We start from the raw sequence: 22,815 nt of genomic DNA, 5'->3' as shown, positions 1-22,815 counted from the left end.
GGTGCAGTCAAGGTGTCCAACCCAAGTAGGTGGTTGTTCAGATCCTACTGGGCTTCGACCATTGACTAAAATTGACTTCCCTTGGAGCTATCTTAAGAAACCCTGTCATTGCACCCCAAAGAGGCACATGGAAAGTCTTTAGAGTCAGTTTGATTTTGCCTAAAGTAATTTCTCTGGACACCACTTCTTCAGCTACCAGGCTCAATTCATGGTAGAGTTAGTTGCCCCCTTTCAGACAGGGCACTGGCTGGAGCCACAGTCTGCCCACCCTCTCTGGTGCATTTATAGCCTGCTTGGCTTCTCCCTACTCCCTCATCCTGAGTTTTCCCTCTCTTTAGTCCTCACCCTCACATACACACACACTCCTCTGAAAGCAACTTACTGATTGAAACTTTGGGGATAAATTGTATGTGATGATGACTGTGTTTATGTTTCCAAAGCTCCCGAGTCTATGGATAACCTCCAGACACAGTACTGTCAGGTTTGTTCAGAAAACATACGGAAAACTAACCCCTTTGTACTGAATACACTCAAAAACCTGGATGAAGAAATTCAAAAAGGGTAAGGAAGATAAATATTCAACTGTATCAAAAGTACTCACTGATCCTCATTTCTGTGAAATCCTCCACCAATCAGTAGTTTTGTTCCCATTTCAAGATGGCTTGGTAAAACAGACATAGCTTTTGATTCAGGGAAATGGGTAGATGCGTGGCAATTTGAGGTCTTAGGTACAATATCTGTCTTTAGGAAAAGCATTGGACTGGGAGCTTTCAATCCAGGGCTCCTGTAGCCATCTCTGTTCCCCTGAGCTCAGTGAATTCAGGCATTCCCTTTGTCCTGGTTGCTGCTGCTATTTCTGTTGTCTTGTCAACTTGACCCAAGTTTGATTTACCTGGAAAGAGGCACCACAGTTGAAAAAGTGCTTCCACCAGAGTTCATGTATGAAGGTCAGTGGGGAAGTTTTCTTGATTAATGAAGAATGTAGAAGAGCTAGGTAACTGTGTGTGGTACCATCCCTGGGCATGCTCTCCTGAGTGCCATAAGAAGGTTGGCTGAGCTAGCCATGAGGTGCAAGTTGATTCCGTAATGGTGTTTATCACAGCAGAAACCTAAAGTATCTTCAAAGTGTTCAGTTTAAAGTAGGTTTGATGGTTCGCTGTGTCAACTTGGCACAACTGAGAATAACTTGGGAACAATGAGGACATTTCTGTATTTTGTTAGCCTATGCCCATGTCTATAGAGGATTCTCTTAAAGTTAATTTTTGTGGGTAGACATAGCCCACTGTGAGCAGTATCATTTCTTAGGCCAGGGTCCTAAACTGGATAAGACTGGAGAAATCAAGCTGAACACATGAAGCAATGCATGCATTCATTTCTTTCTACTCTTTTTTTTTTTTTTTTTTTTTTTTTTTTGTTTTTGTTTTGTGGTGGGGGTGTTGTTCTGGATAAGGTTTCTTTGTGTAGCCCTGGATGCCCTGGAACTCCTTGTGTAGATCAAGCTGGCCTAGAACTCACAGAGTTCCACCTGCCTCTGCCTCCTGAGTGCTGGGATTAAAGCGTGCACCACTACCTGGCCTCTGTCTACCCTTGACTGTGGGTAAAATGTAACTAGCTGCCTAAGCCTCCTAAGCTGCACGTGAGTTATCCTCAGGGTAGATGACTTGGAATCAAACACTGAACCCAATACTCCCTTAAACTTCTTTCTTTTTTCCCCCTTTATTTCCTTTTTGTTGGTTGGTTTGTTTTGAGACAGGGTTTCTCTATGTGGCCCTAGATGTCCTGGAACTCACTCTGTAGACCATGCTGGTCTCCAAATTACAGAGATCTGCTGACTTCTGCCTTTCGAATGCTGGGATTAAGGGTACCAGATGGGAAGTGATGCCAGAAGCCTTTAATCCCAGCTCTCAGGATGCAGAGGCAGGTGGATCTTTGTGAGTTCAAAGCCAGCCTGCTCTACAGAGTGAGTTCCTGGACAAGCAGGGCTACGCTGAGAAACCCTGTCTCAAAAATACAAAACAAAACTAACAGAGCCTGGCTGTCACAGTTCTTTTTGTGGGCATGTTTTATTACAACAGAAATAAAAGTAGGACAGTGGGGTATATGAGAGAAATTAAGTGATGGGGAATTTACTATGACAAACTGGTTTGTGAGGTCTGTGATACCACTATTCACATGCAACACATTTCAAACTTTGTGTCACCACCGTCCTCCTCACTTTGTCTTTTTTATTTTGACAGACTAGAAAAAGGGTCCACATTAAACATTGCTGGTAACAACCGCTTAGTCAAGGTACAAAGAATGACAGGTGAAGATTTTTGGCTTCTTTCCAAAGTTTTAATGAATCAGTCATTTATCATTGGTACGTTTCCTTAATAACATGTCTGCTTTTCCTTTTCCCAATTTTAAATGTTCTTTATGAAGATTGCCAGTTTATGTTCACCTGTGTGTTTCAGGTATAGATGTGAGGTATAACCTCATAGGTGATATTGGTGCCTACTATGCTTCAAAACTGCTTCAGGTATTGCATTGCCCCCAAACAGCCTTGTCCATCATTCTGCTGAGGTGAAACCATGTAGGTAAATGGTATATGGGCAAAAAATAATTTGGAAAACACAAGGATCCTAAGTCCTGGCTGAATGTGTAGCTGTTGAATTACATGGAAATTCACTTTTATTTGATCTCAGCAGAGCTGATACCTGGGGCTCCTGAGTTGTCTTTTGAGAACCATAGTTAAATACTCAAAGATGTCCATAGATACAGGTGTTGGTGAAACTGAATAGAATCTTTTCCTTTCAATGATAATGTTATTGCCGTGTCCGAAAGAAAAAGGTGACTTTCTTTTTTTTATTTTTTTTTCTCCTTAAATAGTGATTGCCTTTATTGGAATTTGTTAGATTTTATATGGAGATGATTTTAATTAAATACATTGTGTGCATAGACTAGTTGACTTCTAGGATTATAAATGTAATAGCTCCTTTCTCTCCTTATAGAAACAGCCATGCATCACTTACTTAAACCTTATGTTTAATGATATTGGACCTGAAGGTGGAGAATTGATTGCTAAAGCACTGCATGTAAGCATTGATATACCTCAAAGTAGCATTTTACCTATGAATTGTAACTTCCTGTAGTTTAGAAACAACATAACCAAAGCTAATGTGAGCTCAAGTTATTCAATTTTGTGTGCAGGTGCCTGTGCATGTGTGTGAATTGTATGGACATTTTGCCTGCACATTTATCTGTGTACTGCATGCATCCCTGGTACCTGAAGAAGCTAGAACGCCCAAGGAGTCAGATCCCCAGGAGCTAGAGTTACATATGGTTGTGAGATGCCATATTGATGCTGGGAATTGGACCCGAGTCCTCTGGAAGAGCAGTTTTTTGTTTGTTTTTAACTGATGAGCCTTCTCTCCAGCCCCAAAGATTTATTCATTTTTATTTTTTATGTGTATGAACCTGCATGTATGTGTACCACATGTGTATCTAATGCCTGCAGAGGTCAGAAGAGGGCATTGGATCTCCTGGAACTGGAGTGACAGGTGACTGTCAATCACCATGTGAGTGCTGGGAATCAAACCCAGGTCTTTTGCAACAGCAATAATTGCTCTTCACCACAGAGACATTTCTTCAGCCCCTTAAATACGTAGTTTCATTGTGGTTCATTTTATTAAAATGTGACTCAACAGCTTTCCTGGGTTATGACAAAACACACTTGTAACCTCAGAACTTGAGAGGAAGAGGCAGGAGGGTGGCTGAGTTCGAGGCTAGTCCAAGCCACATATGTAAGATCTTGTCTCTAAATGAATGTCACTGTCTCTCTAACACCTGGCTGCAGTACAGCAGTGGTCTGTCATCCCTGCTGCCATGCCTTCCCCATCATGATAGACCGTGTTTCTTGATCTGTGATCCAGAAACTACCCTTTGTTCCTTGAAGTTGCTTTGTGACAAGTATTTGGCCACAGCAAGAAGAGATGTGAACAATACAGAAAAATGCTACTAAGACAGTGTTACAGTAATAAACCTGTTATAGGCTGTAAGCCTTTAGAACTAGTTTGTGGAGGGAATGTAGGAGCACTTGGAACCATGAGTAGGTGTCAGTGGGGTTTAATGAGCCATTGTGTTGAGAGTTTGGAAGCCCAGGGTGCTGGTAGCAATGAGGACATTGAGGTGGCTCAGTGAATAAAAGTGCTTGCCATGCAAGTCTGGTGACCAGAGTTTATTCTCTTGAATCCATGGTAGAAGGAACAACAAAAGTTGTCCTCTACTTTCCGTATGTTTGCCATGGCAGGTGAGCACACCTGTACATACACACACACACACACACACACACACACACACACACACACACACGCACGCACGATGATGGTGATAGAAAAATAGGGGTTTGGGAAGATGGCTCAGAAGTTAAGAACACTTGTTGTTGCAGGGGACCCAGGCTTGGTTCACAGTACCCACAACTGTTTGTATCTCCAGTTCCAGGGGAACTGACAATCTCTTCAGGTCTCTGTGGGCCTCAGGCACAAGCTGCTGCACAGACAGACACACAGGTCAAACCATGAAATAAAAAATAAATAAAATCTAAAAAAAGGAAGAAAAAGGAATGAGGATGGGGAGACAGGGCTTGCGAGGTTGCAGAGGGGAGCAGACTCTTCCAGGAACTGGCTCGGAGAGCATTTGTGTTGTGGTTTTGACAAAGCATCTAGTTGTCTTCTACATCCTCAAACCTCAAGTGACAAAAAAATTCAAGATATTAACCAATCTCTTAAAGAGGGCAAAGCAAGCTAAGAAAAAACAATCAAACAGGTGAAGGAAACAATTGAAACAGTTCAAGACTTGAAAGCTGAAACAGAGGCAATAAAGCATCTAGTTGTCTTCCACTCCTAAAATTTCAACTGAGGCTGAATTCAAGAGTAATGGCCTAAGCTGTTTGGTGGAGGTGGTCTGAAGACAGCATGGTGTGCAGGCTGTGCCTAATTACTGCTCAGTCGGGGCTCTTTGTCAGTGCAAGACACCAGAAATACAGGAGAGAGCTACACTTGGCAAGGGAATGAGTGAGCATGGCTATTAGGATTGGAGACAGCATGTGCTGGCAGAGCGCCTGGGACTGATAAGTCTGGTACCATCTTAAAGAGAAACCTCATACCTTGCACCATACAGTAGAAACATTGCCTTGAATGCAAGAATGTTGGGTGGAAAACTCCAGGGTGTACCAGCAAATTCATCTGAGAAGACGTGTCCTGAAAAAAATATAGCTTTCAGGGTACCCTTTTGGAAAATGGGCACCTAAGGAAGTTTCCAACTGTGAAGGCATGCAGAGGCTGCTGTGGTCCAAGGAGGCAGCAGAACCCAGGGGGCATCTTCCATGTGGTGGAGGTTTTGCAGGCATGCAAGCTACAAGTGTGGGAGGTTTGTGAAGACTTGCACCAAGGTTCCAGAATAATGCTGAGACCGTACAAGGTGTGACAAGGGGCAGATGCTCTTGTGGGGCTTCTAAGCCATGAGTGAGGGTATGAGGGGTAGAGTCTAAGCAGTAGTGGAAAGGCAGGCTATTGGACACACTTAGAGACATGGGATGTTTACTGAGGAAAGCTGTGGGCAGCCAGAGGAGCCCCTGAAAGAGGCGGTAACTGCCACAGGGAACAGAGCTGGAGGCCACATGCTACACACGCAGCTTCAGGCTTGACCTTGCTGTAGTCTGATCCTTCCCTGTGCCCTCATGTATCTCTGTTGGGATGGGAATGGATTTGGTACCACTGTACACAGGAAGCGCATAACTTATTTTCTCGTTTTGTAGTGGCTCACAGTTAAAAGAGCACCTTGAGGCTCAGGGCTGAGTTTTGAAGGCAGACTTTGGAATAAAGTTGGAACTGCTAAGACATAGGGGGATCTTGGAAATGCACTCAGTTCTTGATGCTTATGAGTTGGCTATGTGCCTCTGAGGACCAGTACAGTTTATAAGTGGTGTGTTTAGATATCAAGTTTAAGTTCATCGTCAACTTGACTGGACTTAGGATCACATGGGAGTCACAGCTTTGAGGTGTCTGTAAGACATTTGCAGAGTTTAACCAAGGAAAGGAAACCTACTGTAAATGTGGGTGGCTGCATTCCGTGGGCTATGGAATTTAGAGTAAAATATGGAAAAGGAGAAAAAGCCTGATGAGCTCGGCATTCATCTCTCTTTGCTTCCTGACTGTGGTTGCAATGTGACCAGCCATGCCACTCTTACAATGATAAACTCTGTCTCTGAACTGAACTGTGAGCCCGCACAAGCCTCTTCTTCCTTAGAAACATTTAACACGACTGCAATGTAATTTGTATACACAAAACATACTCTCTCAAAGTTTTCAGTGCAGGGGAAGTTTTTAAACAGTATTTAGAGAGGCTGGGAATGGTGGCACATGTCTTTAATCCCCAGTGTAACACAAATAAATGACCCAGAGACTGATATTGGGGTTCAAACTTCACCAGAATATCAGAAAAGCAAAGCAGCTGGCCACTAGCTCTTACCTCTAGCTCAGGCTGAAAGGGCTGATTCACGAACAAGCTCTTCATTAAGTCTCGAACTGCTGCCTCTCCTTAGTGTGGATGGAGAACAAATGCCTCTCTGAGACCTTGCTTCTGTCTTATATACTTCCCTAATGTTGGGATTAAAGGTGTGAGCTATAATTCTCTTTTAGACTGATTCATTCTTGTGTAGACCTGGGTGGTCTTGAACTCACATAAATGTAAGGCTTGTTTCTGTAGTACTTTCAGGCTCTGTGAACCTACTACAGTCTGTCTTCATGCTAATACCATGCTGACTTTAATATTCTTTCATTGGAAATTATGTAAATGTATTCCACAGGATACCCTGGGTATTTGTTTCTTGGTCATTCTTTAAAAATAGCTATTATGAGAAATTAGGCATTACTTTTTATAGAATATGCCCTACTCTTTTCCTATAAAAATGAGTTTGTAAACAGTTAACAGAACATTCTGACAAATTTCATTGGGAATTTTGTGGATTCAAATGTAAGCAACTAAGTTTTGTTTTTCTCTTCCAGAAAAACAGAACTCTCAAATACTTGCGAATGACTGGAAACAAAATTGAAAATACAGGTGGCATGTTTTTTGCCACAATGCTGCAGATGAACTCATCCCTGGAGAAACTGGATCTGGGTGACTGTGACCTGGTGAGACAGTTCTGAGAGCCACTCGTGTGTGCAGTGGGTTCTTTTCTCAGGGGAGCAGCACAGGAAGCTAGAGGGTGGGGTTCCTTCTTGTTTGTTTCTGAGCAAAGGTCTTGCCATGTAGCCCAAGACAGCTTGAACTCATTCTCCTGCCTCCGTCTCCCAAGTGCTGGAATTGTATGTGCATGCTGCTACCCTGATACAACATTTTTTTATGGTTACTCCACCTCTGTGGGAAATGTATTACCCCATTCCCATAGTAATATAGACTGTTAATCAGATTATAGGGACTGTAGAGATGGCCCGGGAGTTAAAACTATTTACTGTGCTTACAGAGGACTCTGGTTTTGTTCCCAGCACTCATGTGGCAGCTCACAACCATCCATAACTCCAGTTCTAGGGTATCTGGTGCCTTTTGTGGCCTCATCAACACTGTGTATGCATGGTGCACATACATACATGTAGGCAAGGCAATTGTACATAAAATAAAGTTTTAAAAATCACATTACAGTAAACATAATAACTAGCAAAATAACGATATTTCTGAACTCTATGCATAACATAACTCATCTTAACCTGTATGTTACTTACAGAAAAAGATGTGCTCACTTATATTCAACAAAAACTATTTCATCAGTATTAATATAAATTTCTTCTGATTAGAAACTATTTTACAATGAGTATGTTGTACTGTGAAAGTTGTGATGATGCTAACAGCTGCTCTGGGGGGCTTCATCCACCAGGTAATGAGATCTGCATTTTTTACACATTTTCATATTCCAAATTACACTTTTCTTGACCATGCTTTCGAGTCTTGAGACCTTTAAACCTGTTGTGTAACTTCAGATTAATGCCAAATCAATAGGACACAAAGTCTGCAATGTAGCTAGTATAATTCTGGGAAGTTGTGAGTCAAGGTTTACTACTTAAACACACCAGTCACTTGAGATACTAAAAGGCTGCAACAGTGAATCTGAGATGGTGTCTGCTTTCATGAGGCTTTGCAGTTTACTTAGGGGAATGTCAATCAACGAGGAAAAGTACTTTAAAGAAAACCAACTGCTCTGATTGGGAAGGAGGTAATTTTATTTGATGAAATGGATGCCTAAACCTGAGGAGTTAATACTTAGGAGTCAGGAAGACTGGGGGTTACAGAATGAATTCAAGGCCAGTTTGGACAACTTAGCAAGACCTTGTCTCAAAATAAAAGAAAAATTAAAAAGGGCTCAGTTTGAGTCTATACCTAGTATGCACAAGAGCTTAAGTTCAATCCTCAATACAGCAAGAAATAAAACCCAAGTAAACAGAATGGCATTAACTAAACAGTAAAACAGTACTGAACTTCTCCATAGTAAGCTATGTCACGCCACAAAGGAGGTGAGTGTGCGAGCAGAGTGTGCCCTCAAGAACAGAAGTTCATGGCAAGGTTGTGTGGACAGATTGTGGGGCAGAGAACAGGAAGCGATACAAATGCAGGCCATAGAATGGCTTAAAGCTGGGGGGCATGATCTGATTGGTGCTTAAAAGGTCTCAATTCCCTATGGGAAGTGGAGGACAACAAGTAGAAGCCAACAGACCATTGGGGATAGCTGCTGTAGCATCCCGGTTTGTGATGAGGAGAGCTTGGGCAGGTGTAACAGCCACAGAAACATTCAGAGGTGAACTAATTTGACATCTTTTAGAGGCAGTTGTTCAGACTTACTGATCAGCTGGAAGAGAGCAGCAAGAGAAAGCCATTTTCTAGCATCACAGGCTGTATGTTTGGTGCCCATCACAAACATGAGGGAGGATGGCCCTCTGTCAGACTTGGAGAGGCCTACAAGAACTGTAAAACTGTTCAGTGACCTTCCCAGTTGCACTCACTTAATGCACAGGTAAGAATATAAAAGAATGGGCTGGAGACATGGCTCAGAGGTTAAGAGCACTGGCTGCTCTTCCAGAGAAACTGAGTTCAATTCCAGCAACCACCATGAGATCTGATACCCTCTACTGGTCTGCAGGCACACATGCAGGCAGAACACTGTACACATAATAAATAAATCTTTTTTTAAAAAAGAATATAAAAGAATGGTTGCACAAGGTTGTATGTGTACGAGATTTACCTGGGATCCACAGGTCGTTCTCTTCATTTGTGGGGAACCTAAAGGAATTAGGAGCAAGCCCAGAGTCATGCCTAGGAAACAGGCACTAAAATGTTAGGAAACCCTTTAGGAATGCTGCAGACTTTAGGGCGGGGTGGAGGAATATGGTAACAATTCACTTCTGAGAAGAGACGTTTTAACTTCTGTACAAACAATATTATCAGTATTCAGATAATTATTTTGAAACTGTAATGCAGTGAGACCGCTACACTATCAACTTCCTTGATGGATTTACCTGTTTGTAGGGATTGCAAAGTGTGATAGCATTTTCTACAGTACTGACTCAAAACCAAGCAATCAAGGGGATAAACCTGAACCGACCTATACTGTATGGAGAACAGGTCAGTATTCAAAGTGATGACAGTGTCCACTGGACTAAGACTGGGGTTTGTGAATACACCGCACTCTTAGGATTGTCCTATTATCTATAACTGCAGCTTGTAAAGTATGAAAGGAAACTTGTGTCACTTCTTGGTGACTTGTATACATTTAGCTGTTGTTACTTAAGCAGCAAGCTTGTGAAACACAGGTTCTGTGTAAACCTGTGTAAAACAGCTGGATGAAAGAAAGTATGTATGCTTAAAGTTTCATTTATTTATTGATGTGGCTGAACCATTGCATCTTGGAACACCATAAGTGCATATAGTTTGGGAGGTCTGAACTTGATCTCCTCTATATATTAAAGATCCTGTTGGAGGCAGAAGGAAACGTAGCTCCTTTATTCACGTCATTTTGGTTGGAATTCTCCTTAAGGGAATAAAAACTTGGATTGGCAAATGGCTCAGCCAAACCTGATGACCTGAGTTCAGTTTCAGGGGGTACATGGTGGAGGAATCGTACTGATTTCTGTATGCTGTCCTCTGACCTCCACATAGACACAGTGACATGTGCATCCACACACATATTCACCCCACCCCAAATAAAATGTAAAAACAAAAATCCCAAACATTTATAGGAATAAGAACTCATTCTATGGCTGGGTGGTGGTCTTTAGTCCCAGCACTCGGGAGGCAGAGGCAGGAGGATCTATGTGAGTTCGAGATCAGCCTGGTCTACAACAGCTAGTTCCAGGACAGGCCTCAAAGCCACAGAGAAACCCTGTCTTGAAAATTCAAAAACAAACAAACAAAAACTCATTCTATTACAGTTCTCAACAAGAGGAGAAAAGAACACTCCACAGCATGAGGTCTAGTTCAAACAATGACTTACAGGTTCACTGTTCAAATAAGCCTTCAACTTCCAAAGTACTATCCATAGTTTAAAACGATCTTTCCTATTGTACCCCCTTTCTGTCGCTGAGAATTAAGTGTATTTTAAAGTGCTATTTTCCATATTTGGCTTCCACAAGCACCAGATACACATGCCGTGCACAGACACACATGCAGCAAAACATATATACACATTAAATAACTAAATCTAAACAATTTTTTAAAAGATGAGTAAATATATGATTTGTTCACAAAGTATGTTACAGAGACTTCTTAAGAAAATGCTTTGGCCCACTTCTGCTTGACTTTGATAAAAACTGGTGTTCAAATTATCACTGAGGAAGAATATGTATGTGCACATGCATTACTTTCACCTAGAAACAGCTAGACTGAAATTTTCAAAGTGAACATACATACTCCGGAACTTGCAATCACTATGAAAGGAAGGCAGGCAGATGAAGCAGAGTGAGGGTCTCAAAGATTGAGAAGTGTCTGTGTCTTAAACCGTCAAGATGATCATTGGTGACAAAGTCAGGGACATACTGAGGGAATGGGGAAGGGTTACGCAAGATAAAAAATTGCTTTGCTGGTTTTCTTCTTTAACTTACTATTGTCACTGTAAACCAAATTATCCATCCTCTTTTTAATCCCTCAGTTACTACTGTTCTTTATATCCTGCTACCCAAGAAGGTACACATTTCATTTGAACTACACACAATGCCACATTTGACAATCCCAGTGCTCTTTGGAGACCTAGGGAGGATGTGGAGTTTCCAAGTCAGCCCACGCTACATAGTGAGACCTGGTCCCCTTACTAGCGCGTATGCATGTGTGCACGCGCGCGCGCGCACACACACACACACACACACACACACACACACATGATATGATTTGATACAGTAATAATGGTTTTATTTTTTTTTAAAAAAAAAGATACGCCAAGTGAAAATATGACAGACTCTAATTCTGTTGTGTGTACGTGTATCTGTGTGTTACATGCATGCATATGTGGGTGTGTGCCTGTGAGGGTGTCACAGAGGTCAGAGGAGGAAGCCAGAGGTCATCTTAATTACACTCTGCATTACTGCACTCAGACAGGGCTTCTCACTGAACATAAAGTTCACTGTTTGGATTAAGCTAACTGGACATGAGCTCCCCTGATCTGTTTTTACCAGCCAACAATGAGATTCCAGGAATATGTGGCCATGCCTGGGTTCTATATCAATACTGGAAATTTGAACTTAGGTCCTTATACCCAGTGAGCCATATCTCTAGCCCTAAACTAAGAGCATTAATAAAGTTTTTTGTTTTGTTTTTTGAGACAGGATTTCTCCATGTAGCCTAGCTATCCTGGAACTCACCCTGAAGACAAGGCTGGCCTTGAACTCACAGAGATCCCCCTGCCTCTGCCTCCCAAGTGCTAGGATTAAAGGAGTGCACTACCATTGCCCAGCCTTCCTGGGTTTTTTGTTTGTTTGTTTGTTTGTGTTTTGTTGTTGGGTTTTGTTTTGTTTTGGGCTGTCCTAGAACTCACTCTGTAGACCAGGTTTGGCCTTGTACTCACAGAGATTCACCTGCCTCTGCCTCCTGAGTGCTGGGATTAAAGGCATGTGACACCACTGCCTGGCCTTGTCTTGTTTTTAATGTAATGTTTTTAATAAGCCAATGTAAGGCCAGATGTGGTGGCACACACCTGTAATACCAGTCCTCAGGAGGCTGGGCAATAGAGCCAAAATGTTGAGACCAGCCCTAGCTACCTAACAAGACCCTATACCAAGAAACAAAACAAAAACAAATCTACCTAACTTTAAGAAAATATATGCTCTTAAAATGGGACAAGTGATACTTCAAACTCAGAAAAGATCTATTTCTAGGAAGAGTCTACAGTTCACATGGGACACATGTTGAAAGAAAATCACTGCCTTGTTGAACTGCATATGTGTAAACATGACATGAAAAATTATGGTATGCAACAGCTGTGCAATGCACTGTATCTGAACAGCAGCCTACGATACCTTGATATCAGCTGGTAAGTGATAATTTACATGATAATGCAAAGACTAAGTCTTGAGGATAATCTACACAAATGTTCATAATACTTAAGATACATGTTAGACATTATTTTCTGCAACTGGAAATTATAACTGTTGGTAAACTTTTATTATCAACTGTTGGGTTTATTAGGTTAGCTTATACTGTAATATATCTATAACAACTTGATTGCTAGACTAATGGGAGCATTATTTCATGGAGACATTTTTATTATTGTGATAGTTAATTTTTAAGAATTACTTATTATATATACAATTCTGCCTGAATGCATGACTGTCTGCCAGAAGAGAACATCAGATCTCATTATGGATGGCTGTGAGCCACCATGTGGTTGCTAGGAATTGAACTCAGACCTCTGGAAGAGCAGCTAGTGCTCTTAACCTCTGAGCCATCCCTCCAGCCCTGCATGGAGAATTTTTATTCTTGAAGTTGAGCAAACTAACTGGAAATAGAAAGCATACTATATGGTTTTAAGTATCTTATGAATGTAATAACAATACTTTGTTTTTAAAATATTGCTAAATATGCTTCCTTCCCCAGCAATAAAATAACTCGTGATGGAATGGTGTATTTGGCTGATGTACTGAAAAGCAATACTACCCTGGAAGTAATAGATCTTTCTTTTAACAGAATAGAAAACACAGGTGCAAAGTTCCTCAGTGAAACTCTAACTTCCCACAACAGGAGTCTTAAAGCGTTAGTATGGCTTTTATATTTAATCAGAATAAGTAAATAAAAAAAATTCTACATAGTATCTTTGAAAACTGAGTGAATCTAATTCAAATTCATGATAGAAATCTGTATTTCTCTTTCTGTCTATGCACGTGTATTCACTTGCTTGATTATACATGCATCAAATGTGTACACCCAGGCCAGAAGAGGGATTGGGCCCCCTGGAACTAGTGTTAGACATGGCTGTGAGCTGCCTGAGGCAGGTGCTGAGAACAGAACCTGGGTCGTCTGTAAGAACTGCCATTGCTCTGAGCTGCTAAGCCATCTCTCCAGCCCCAAAACTCTTAGCCCAAACTCAACAGAAAATTCATAAAGATTTAACCTGATACTTGTATTTGTAATCTACTCAAACATTTACCAAATACAGGTTAGAGAGATGGCTCAGTAATTAAGAGCACTGGCTGCTCTCTCAGAGGTCCTGAGTTCAGTTCCCAGCAACCACATGGTGGCTCACTACCATTTACAGTCGGAACAGATGCCCCTTTCCATGCAGACCGAATACATAAATAAGAAAAGGAGGAATGGAAGAGAGAAAGGAGGGAGGGAGGAAAAGACAGAGACAGACAGACAGACAGAACAAGTGAGCAGGCTATTTTCAGAATGTTGGAACCTTTCCTGGGTACATGACACATTCAATAAAAAACAAAACAAAACAGGTTCCTTGGATTAGAATACCTATACCCCCACCCCCAACAGGGTTTCTTTGTATTGTTGTCCTGGAATTAGCTCTGTAGACCAGTCTGGTCTCAAACTCAGAGAGATCCACCTGCCTCTGCCTCCCGAGTGCTGGGATTAAAGGCATGAGCAACCGATGCCCAGCCTTTTTTCTTTTTAAGATTTATTTATTCCAAAACAACACAGAGAAACCCTGTCTCGAAAAAACAAAAACAAAACAAAACAAAATTATTTATTATGTACACAGTATTCTGCCTGAATGTATGCCTCCAGGCCAGAAGGGGGCACCATATCTCATTATAGATGGTTGTGAGCCACCAAGCTGGGAACTGAATTCAGGGCCTCTGGAAGAGCGGTCAGTGCTCTTAACCTCTGAGCCATCTCTCCAGCCCACAGCCAGTATTTGGATCACTACATTAAATCATGCTAATAAAATGGATTTAATAAAATTGGTTTAATAAGTGTTGGTGCTGACTTGAGATTCTTTGTGGAACTTCAAGATTCCATGGTTATTTTTTTCTTACAGATTGTCTGTAGTCAGCAACAAGATAGAAGGAGAAGGGCTTGTTGCACTTTCACAGTCCATGAAAACAAACCTCATATTATCTAATATCTACATTTGGGGGAACAAATTTGATGAGGCTACGTGTGTGGTAAGTGTTTTCAATTCAGACTTTTGTTGGGCTCTGTGATACCTGTATGTAAGTTCCTTTTATAAATGGTTTTAAAGAATGGTGTCATACTAAACTTTGGGCAATTTTTAATTTAAACCCTAAAAAGTAGCTGCTAGGGAAGATATCAAATGCCATATACAAGTATTAAGGATCACTGGGTCACACAGTTTCCCAAGTTCCTCCAAATGAAAACAAAAACTGCAAATGACTTGATGTAGCAAAGTTGTTCATGTGTCAAGATGAAGAATCAGAGAGAAGCTGTGCAGCACTCAATGTGATATAACCCCGAGTCCTTCATACCATTGACCTCGGCAGCAGCATCCATGCATCGCTGGGATGAAGCCTACTTGTCATGGTGGGTGAGCTTCATGATGTGTTCTTGGATTTCATTGGCAAGAATTTAACTGAGAATTTTTGCATCTTTGTTCATAAGGGAAATTGGTCTGTAATTCTCTTTGTTGGGTCTTTATGTGGTTTGGTATTGGGGTAAATGTGTCCTCATAAAAAGAATTAGGCAATGGTCCTTGTATTTAGTGGATTTGCATGTATGCATACCAGAAGAAGGCACTGGCTACTGTGGGACTGCAGTGACAGATGGCTGTGAACTGCCTTTTGGGTGCAGGGAATTGAACTCAGGACCTCTGGGAGAGCAGCCAGTGCTCTTAACTGCTGAACCATCTCTCCAGGTCCTGTTTAGGAGACTTTTAATTACTGCTCCTATTTTACTGTTTAAATTACTTATCTGATCTTGCTTTAACTTTGGTAGATGGTATATATGAAGAAATTTATCCACTTCTTTTAAGTTTTCCAATTTACTGGAGCACAGATATTTAAAATGTATTCTTATGATTCTCTGGGTTCCCTCAGTATTTTGTTATGTCCCCCTTTCATCTCTAATTTTATTCATTTGGATCTTCTCTCTCTACCTTTTAGTTAATTTGGATTAGGGTTTGTCAATCTTATTGATTTTCTTTAAAAACCTATTCTTTGTTTCATTGATTCTTTTTGTTGGTTTTTTGTTTGTTTCTATTTTATTGATTTTAACCCTGAATTTATTTTCTACCACCTAGTCCTTTTGAATGCTGTTGTTGTTCTAGAGCTTTCAGTTGTGTTGTTAATGAGACCTCTCCAGTTTTTTTGATGTAGTCATTTAGTGCTGGGAACTTGCCTCTTAATAACCACCTTCGTTATGTCCACAGGTTTGGGTATGCTGTGTTTTCATTTTCATTCAATTCTAAAAGTTTTTAATTTCCTTCTTCATTTCTATCTTGACCTACTTTTCATTCAGTAGCAAGCTGTTCAATTTCCATGAATTTGCAAACTTTCTATTATTGTTAATATAGCTTTAATTCATGGTGTTCTGATACAATACAGGATGATGTTTAAATTTTCTTGTATCTGTTGAGACGTGTTCAAATATGTGGTCAATTCTGGGAAAAGTTCCATGAGCTGCTAAGAATCACACTACTACAGAGACAGAAAATATAGTGACCAAAAAGCTTTCATTTGAAAAGAGAGGAGGAAAAAAGCATAAGATTTGTAAAAGTTTTGGCCCTAAAAAACTACCCATAGTTTTCAGGGAAACACTCATGTTCTTTAGGGTTCCGCACAGCACAAGCTGTATACAGACTATGGAACCAAAAATAATGAAAAGCTACAATAGAAAGCAAAACCAAACTTGGAAATCTTTCATGTCAAAATTTCTCCCCTATTTTTCTACAATGACACCTTTATATGCAAAACAGCTCACAAGTGTGTATGATGCCCTTAACATACACAAAGAAGCCATAGAGACACATAAAGAAAAATCTACAATAAAAAAATAATCAATAGGTCACCATCTAATACTATGAAATTGTCTTTTTTAAAAATTAAACTTCCATATTGACTTCAGGGGACTCATCAACTGAAGTCCATATGGGGTTGTTTGTTTATTTATATGAGGTGTGAGGCCCTCAGACTTACTTGAGGGAGAAAATATTTTGCTATGCAGCTCAGATGGTCTTTAACTTAGCCATCTTCCTGCCTCAGCTTTTGCAGAACTGAGAATACATCATGTGTCAGAATATGGGCTCCCCACTCAGCCTATCACCACCTCATCTTAAAAACACATGAAAATCTAACCATGGGTCACAAAATTGGTATTATAGGCACCTAACTCAGAGATTCACCAAAGGACTTACATATGAAAACATACCTTATATGTGAAAACTTAGAAATCAGTTTTATAATATTATACTTTCATTATTTATAACTAAATAACAAAATTTACCTATATCTGGAAAATACTAAAATTCAGCAGTTATTAAGGCTATTTTGATCTATAAAACAACATAACTAAATTGATTATTTGTTGCACAGTGGCTAATGTAAACTGAATAAATTATATTCCTAATAAGAGTTTTCTAAAATCCTAGGCATATTCAGATTTAATGCAGAGTGGCCGGCTAAATCCAGACAATACAGATGTGGAACCATATGTGGTGGATGGGTGTGTCTACCTTGCAGAAGTCTCCAATGGTCTTAAAAGGCATTATTACTGGACACCAACTTATGGAGATGCTTATGATCATTCATCTACTGCAGGCTTTGCTCTTGTTCCAGTTGGCCAACATCTATAAGAAACAAGCTCGAAAATAGTTTTCACACATTTGTCTCATCACATTTAGGGACTAATAGTTTATAGTCTATTTTCTTACTTTTATAAATTAGAACAAGTTATTTTTTATCAAATTTGTTAAATTTTGTGCCTTGTTGAGAAAAACACTGATTTTTAATATAAATATTAAACTAGCAATCCCAAATATTAAAATAGCAATATTAAACTGTGGAACTATTCTAATTCTTTTTTATAATGAAAAATAAGTAACACAAAAACACAGACAGTGGCATAAGCAGCAAAGTCACTGCAGATGAAAGGATATGGCTGGGAAATTCCCAGGGGATTTCAGGAGATTTCCAAGTCTAAAGTTCAAAAGTATTCCACACAGAGTTTTAGGCATTGCAGACAGGTATTGATACCAATAAACAAGAAAATAAAAAACTTCCTCACATAGACAGTGACTATCCTAAGTTATATGCCCTTTCTGTGTCTGGCTCTTGTAGATTCAACATCAGTGCAATTTACTCATGTTATTCAGGGTGGCTGTAGTCCATTTCTTTTATTGCCTTGAAGAAGCATCCCATCATAGGAGTAGGAATCTACATGACTCTGAAAAGAGATGGCCTTTCAGGATTAGATATTCAAGTATCCCTTAGCAATGCAGTTTGCCTTCTCAGGTCTCCTTCTATTCCTATGTACTACAGTAGGGCCCAAATGTTTACATATTCTTATGACAGGGGATGTAGAAGATGGCTGAAGGGATAGCAAGTAAGCTTGCCTGAGCCTGAAGTGGGAGTTATGTATTCAACCTACATTTGGACATATACTGAGCTACTGAAGATGGAGCCTTCATGAGCTGTCCACACCTCACTGAGGCGAGGCCAGTTCAGCGCACAGCTACTGACAAAGAACCAGTTATTTTTCAGCAAAGATTTGATGACACAATTTTACAGGTCACTGTTTACTGCCCCAAAGGCCAGCAGAATGCTCAGACCCATTTATTCATCAGTGAGGCCCCTTTATACATCTGGACACCATCTGAGAGATAAGGGAGAAAAGCATTCTTCCAAAAGTTGAGCAGGCTATAATGGGAGTAGGCGAAGAAGCTGTCTCCCTCTAGACTTACCCTTAGGACAGGACTCAGGAGATACACAAGTTCTGTAGAATTCTACTTGCTCTGTGTTTCTTACACTGAATAAAATTACAGCACATTATATGGCTTTTACTTCCCTTTTAGCAATTGTCTTGTAAGATTCGGCTTAAATATAGCTGATTATAGTCATGGATCATCTTATACTAAATGCTTTAACTCTGAAGGCAAAAAATTAAGTGGCACACTTTAAAAATAATCTGAAAATAAAGATGAATTGGAAATGGCTGAGAAATACTTCAATGTTGAACATCCTTAGTCATCAAAGAGAAGCAAATTAAAAATTGAGATTTCATCTTACAGCAGTCAAAATAGGCAAGACAAAATGACAACACATACTGCTGAGGATATGGATATGGGGAGCACTTATTCATTGCTAGCAGGAGTGCAAACTTGTACAACTACTATGGGAACCAGTGAGGCGATTCTTCAGGAAGCTGGGGATAGACCTTAAGATCTGGCTAAACACTTGGGCATATCCCCAAAGGACTCTAAATCCTACTACAGAGACATTTGCTCAACCATGCTTGTTGTTGTTTTATTCATAATAGACAGAGATTGGAAACAGCCTATATGTTCATCAGTGGATAAATGGATAATGAAAACATGGTATATTTTTCCAACTGAATACTACTCAGCTGTTAAGTAAAATTGCAAAATTCTCAGGTGAATAGATGAAGCTCAGAAAAAAATCATCCTGAGTGAGATAACCTAGACTTCCAGAAAATAAATGTAGTATACATGTTTTATGTTAAGATGTTTTATGATGGCTATTCTTGCTTGTCAGCTTGACTACATCTGGAATTACTAAACTTCAAGTAGCTGGGCACACCTATGAGGGATTTTTCTTGACTAGGTCATTTGAAGTAGAGGATCCACCTTAAATCTGGGTCACACCTTCTGGTGGCAGTTTATATCAAGGACAAGATGAATGCTTTTGCACTTTGCCTGCTTGCCTTCACTCTCACTGGCAAGTTCATTCCTTCACTGGTATTAGAGTCCACTTTTTCAGGATTCTGAGGTAGCCATTGTTGAACTAGTCAGGCCACAGCCTGTAAGCTACTCAAATAAATCCCATATATATTTTGATACACATCATATATATGAATATATATTTGTGTGTGTATGTGTATATGTATATACATACATACATACATATATATATATATACACATATATTCATTCTATCATGTGTTTTTCTAGAGAATGCTGATACATAAATGGACATTAGCTTTAAAGTCTTTGATGTATGTGTTATAATCCATTGAGCCAGAGGTTTGGTACCCAGTAAGGAACTAGTGGGGAGGAAGGGAGAAATAGAATATATTGTTATGAAGAGAGTGGGAGGTCTAAATGGGAGTGAGGAAGAGAGGGGTAAAGGAGGAAAAGCTAACACTAAGAAGCCCACTACTATAGATACTTCCTAAATATATGTACAAATATGAAAGAAATCTAAATGAAGCCACCAAACAAGGGAGAGAATGCCCCAACTAGACATATTCCAATACCAAGTGAAACTTCCAGTGCCAGGAATTACTAAGACTATTGGTTGCTCTCTGCAAACTGATGGTAAAGCCATATTGCTGAAGACAACACTTACATAGGTCATGGAACACAAGCCTAGCTGGGGGCTTACCCACACTGATTAGCATTCATGATACTAAAATGTACTCTGCACACTAGTTCAGGAGACAGATAGTCACCAACAGATACCAAGCCTTTGGTCTATACTGGTGACCTGACAGGATCCAATGATTCAATGGTGGCACAAACAGAGCAGGAGTAAGCAGTCATTCTCTGGATGGATTTCAGGCCCACTTCATGAGATGAAATTCATGTCTGACAATCCTCAGGTGGTCAAGAACCTGTGACTGGGTAGGCCGTGGGCCTAGGAGAAAGCCAAATACTACTGCTCTGCTAAAGAGACAGCAATATAATGACCTAATAGAATTCTGCTGTACCCTTACATCAGTGCATCACTTACCACTCAGCCATTATCAAAGAAGCTTCTTGCAGTAGCTGGGAACAAACACAGAGACCCATATCTGAACAATGTGAACAGAGATCCTGAAGCACACAGTCCTAAATGGGGTGTTTTCATCAAACCCTCTCCCTCAAGGCCCAAGGACTATGTAGAAGAGGAGGTGGAAAGATTATTAAGAGCGAGGGCAGGTGGATGACTCCAAGGGAACCGTATCCTCCAGATACAACAGAACTGATACACATTAAGAATTCAAAGACTATGGCAGAACACACAGCACTTGAGAGAGGAAGTAGACATGGGCTTACCCCTAACCAAGAAGCTATCTGCTCCCAACATCCACTTGCAAAGGAAAATTAGTTTCTCCAATGGAGCCCCACTGGGTATATTAAGCCCACTTCAGAAGGGCTCCATGCCCAATTCTACATGGCCAACACAAAAAGAATTCAAAGGGTTGGGTGGTGGTGGCACAAGCCTGTAATCTCAGTACTTGGGAGGCAAAGGTAGGTGAATATCTGAGTTTGAAGCTAGCCTGGTCCACAAAGAAAGTTCTAGGACAGCCAGAGCTGTTAAACAGAGAAGCCATGTCTTGAAGAAAGAATTCAATGGTATTTTTTTGTAGACTATTTGTCTCAAATTGCTTTGTTTGGGTATTTTTCTGTCTTTGGCTGTATATTTTGGTTTCTATTTGTGTGTTCGTTCTCTCCCCCCCCCCACTTGTTTTTAAAGAGAGAGAGAGAGAAAGGGCCTGGAGGTGGGTAGAGGCAGGTTAGTACAGAGGATCTTAGAGGAGTTTAGGGAAAAGAAATCATGATAAGAATCATGATTATATGAAAAGAGAAAAAAACTAAACCAAACCTGATAATGCTGACCTTGTTTGCCCTCCATCCTCTCATTTTCATGCTGCTCTATGAAACTGTTTCACTGTGTTTTTTTTGTTTGAGATGTGATCTCTTGGTTAAAACACCAGCGATCTCCAGTATGCTTCACTTCTTTTAGACTTGGACTTTCTTCGCCGACTTCCACGTAAATTTGAAGGAGCTTTTCATTTCCATGTCTTACTTAACATTGTTGCATTTCATGGCCCAAATTCTTGGGAATGTGACCAGTGGCAGGGGAGCGCCGCTTCTCCTTAGTAAGGCGCTGGGTCAACTGAGGTCACTATATGGAGTCATGTTACAAACCTCGGTGTCTAATCACTGCCCTCCAGCAGTCAACTACCATGGGATGTGATATCATGGGTTATAAATGTGGGTGGCTAAATCACCCTGTCCAAGGACTATTTCAAGTGAGTCAGTATGGATGCTGGGCTAGACATGGCTGTTACCTCCTTCTCATTTGATACTTTCTGCATTCTGCCTGGCTCCTCTTCAGTCAGCCACATGTAATTTTCGTCAGTCATTTCACCTGTCTATCCAGGTGAACAATGGCCCTTTCTCTCTTCATTCACCAATCCTGACTGCTCACACCTCCTTTCTTGCCTTCCTGTACTATACTCCTCAGCATTATGGCTTATTTTTCTGTTACTGATCTTTCTCGCTTAACTGTAAGGTGGGTAGTTATTTGTTTTTTGCATATTTTCTGGAAGGTTACTTTGTTTATATGCTAAATCCTTAAATACAGCAAATCTCTCATCAATAAATGGGGGCAGAGGTTGAAGAGGGCAAAAGAACAGACTACACCATGGTCTCAAGACATTAATACAAAGTGTGGTGATACATAGCTTCAATCCCAGCACAGAGGAGTCTAAGACAGGAAGACTGCTGTGAATCACAGACTGATCTGGGCTATTTAATATATTTAAGCTCAACATAGTAACACATAGCAAAACCTTGTCTGAAAACAAAATGAAAAAAATCAATGTTCCAATAACTCAATTTCATTGTTATTTCAAAATAGTGAGTGAAAAATGCAGACTTTAATCTTTTTATTTGGTGGTATTTCTAGCCAAATAACAGACTTAAATTTCCAGGGAAAAGATAGAAGAGTATATTCAAGAATTCCATTGTTTCAGTGCTTCTCTAAGACAGCACCAAGAAGTGCTTAGGATGACAGCTCTTCATGTTTGGTACATGTTGAGGTCAGCTGTGGGGCTTTTCTACCATACATCTGCCCCAGCACCGTCTGACTTGGTAGATTAAGTTGAAGCAGGTATGGATATCATTATTCTTAAACTCCATTCTGATAGGAGTAAAGGCATTACAACTATTGGCCTAGGACATTTTAAAAATTAGTCTATATAATTAACTACCTGCTTCAACTACTCTGCTAGTGCCATTTCTGTAGGATTAAAATGTACAGAAATGAGAAACTATTTTTCCAATGAATTGACAGAATTTTCACTGTTGAAAAGCTTTCTAAAACTGCCTACCAAAATGGTCTGTGGAGTTAAATATAAAGAATATTCAACAGCCAAATTAATTTAATATAT

The 22,815-nt window shown here is 40.2% G+C and overlaps 1 protein-coding gene across 1 annotated transcript; it reads left to right on the top strand.

Moving 5' to 3' along the window:
* The first annotated feature begins 430 nt into the window (after positions 1–430).
* Lrrc34 (leucine rich repeat containing 34) lies at positions 431–17,430 on the top strand. Its single transcript, XM_051185862.1, has 10 exons — positions 431–561; positions 2,238–2,359; positions 2,454–2,518; positions 2,991–3,074; positions 7,044–7,172; positions 9,556–9,651; positions 12,393–12,547; positions 13,111–13,266; positions 14,504–14,630; positions 17,069–17,430. Exons 1-10 carry the CDS (start codon positions 452–454, stop codon positions 17,270–17,272), a joined length of 1,248 nt encoding a protein of 415 aa, XP_051041819.1. The 5' UTR covers positions 431–451; the 3' UTR covers positions 17,273–17,430.
* Positions 17,431–22,815: the final 5,385 nt, after the last annotated feature.

The sequence above is a fragment of the Phodopus roborovskii genome, unplaced genomic scaffold (assembly GCF_943737965.1).
Source record: "Phodopus roborovskii unplaced genomic scaffold, PHOROB, whole genome shotgun sequence".
Taxonomy (NCBI): Eukaryota; Metazoa; Chordata; class Mammalia; order Rodentia; family Cricetidae; genus Phodopus; species Phodopus roborovskii.
This window is presented reverse-complemented; position numbering and strand designations above follow the sequence as displayed.

What these genes read in the sequence shown, in the direction of transcription:
- Lrrc34 (XM_051185862.1), top strand. Translation starts at nt 452, where the DNA reads ATGGATAACCTCCAGACACAGTACTGTCAGGTTTGTTCAGAAAACATA. An exon ending in GAATCAGTCATTTATCATTG is followed by an intron (nt 2,360 to 2,453) that starts GTACGTTTCCTT and finishes TGTGTGTTTCAG; the next exon opens with GTATAGATGTGAGGTATAAC. An exon ending in CTATACTGTATGGAGAACAG is followed by an intron (nt 9,652 to 12,392) that starts GTCAGTATTCAA and finishes ATCTATTTCTAG; the next exon opens with GAAGAGTCTACAGTTCACAT.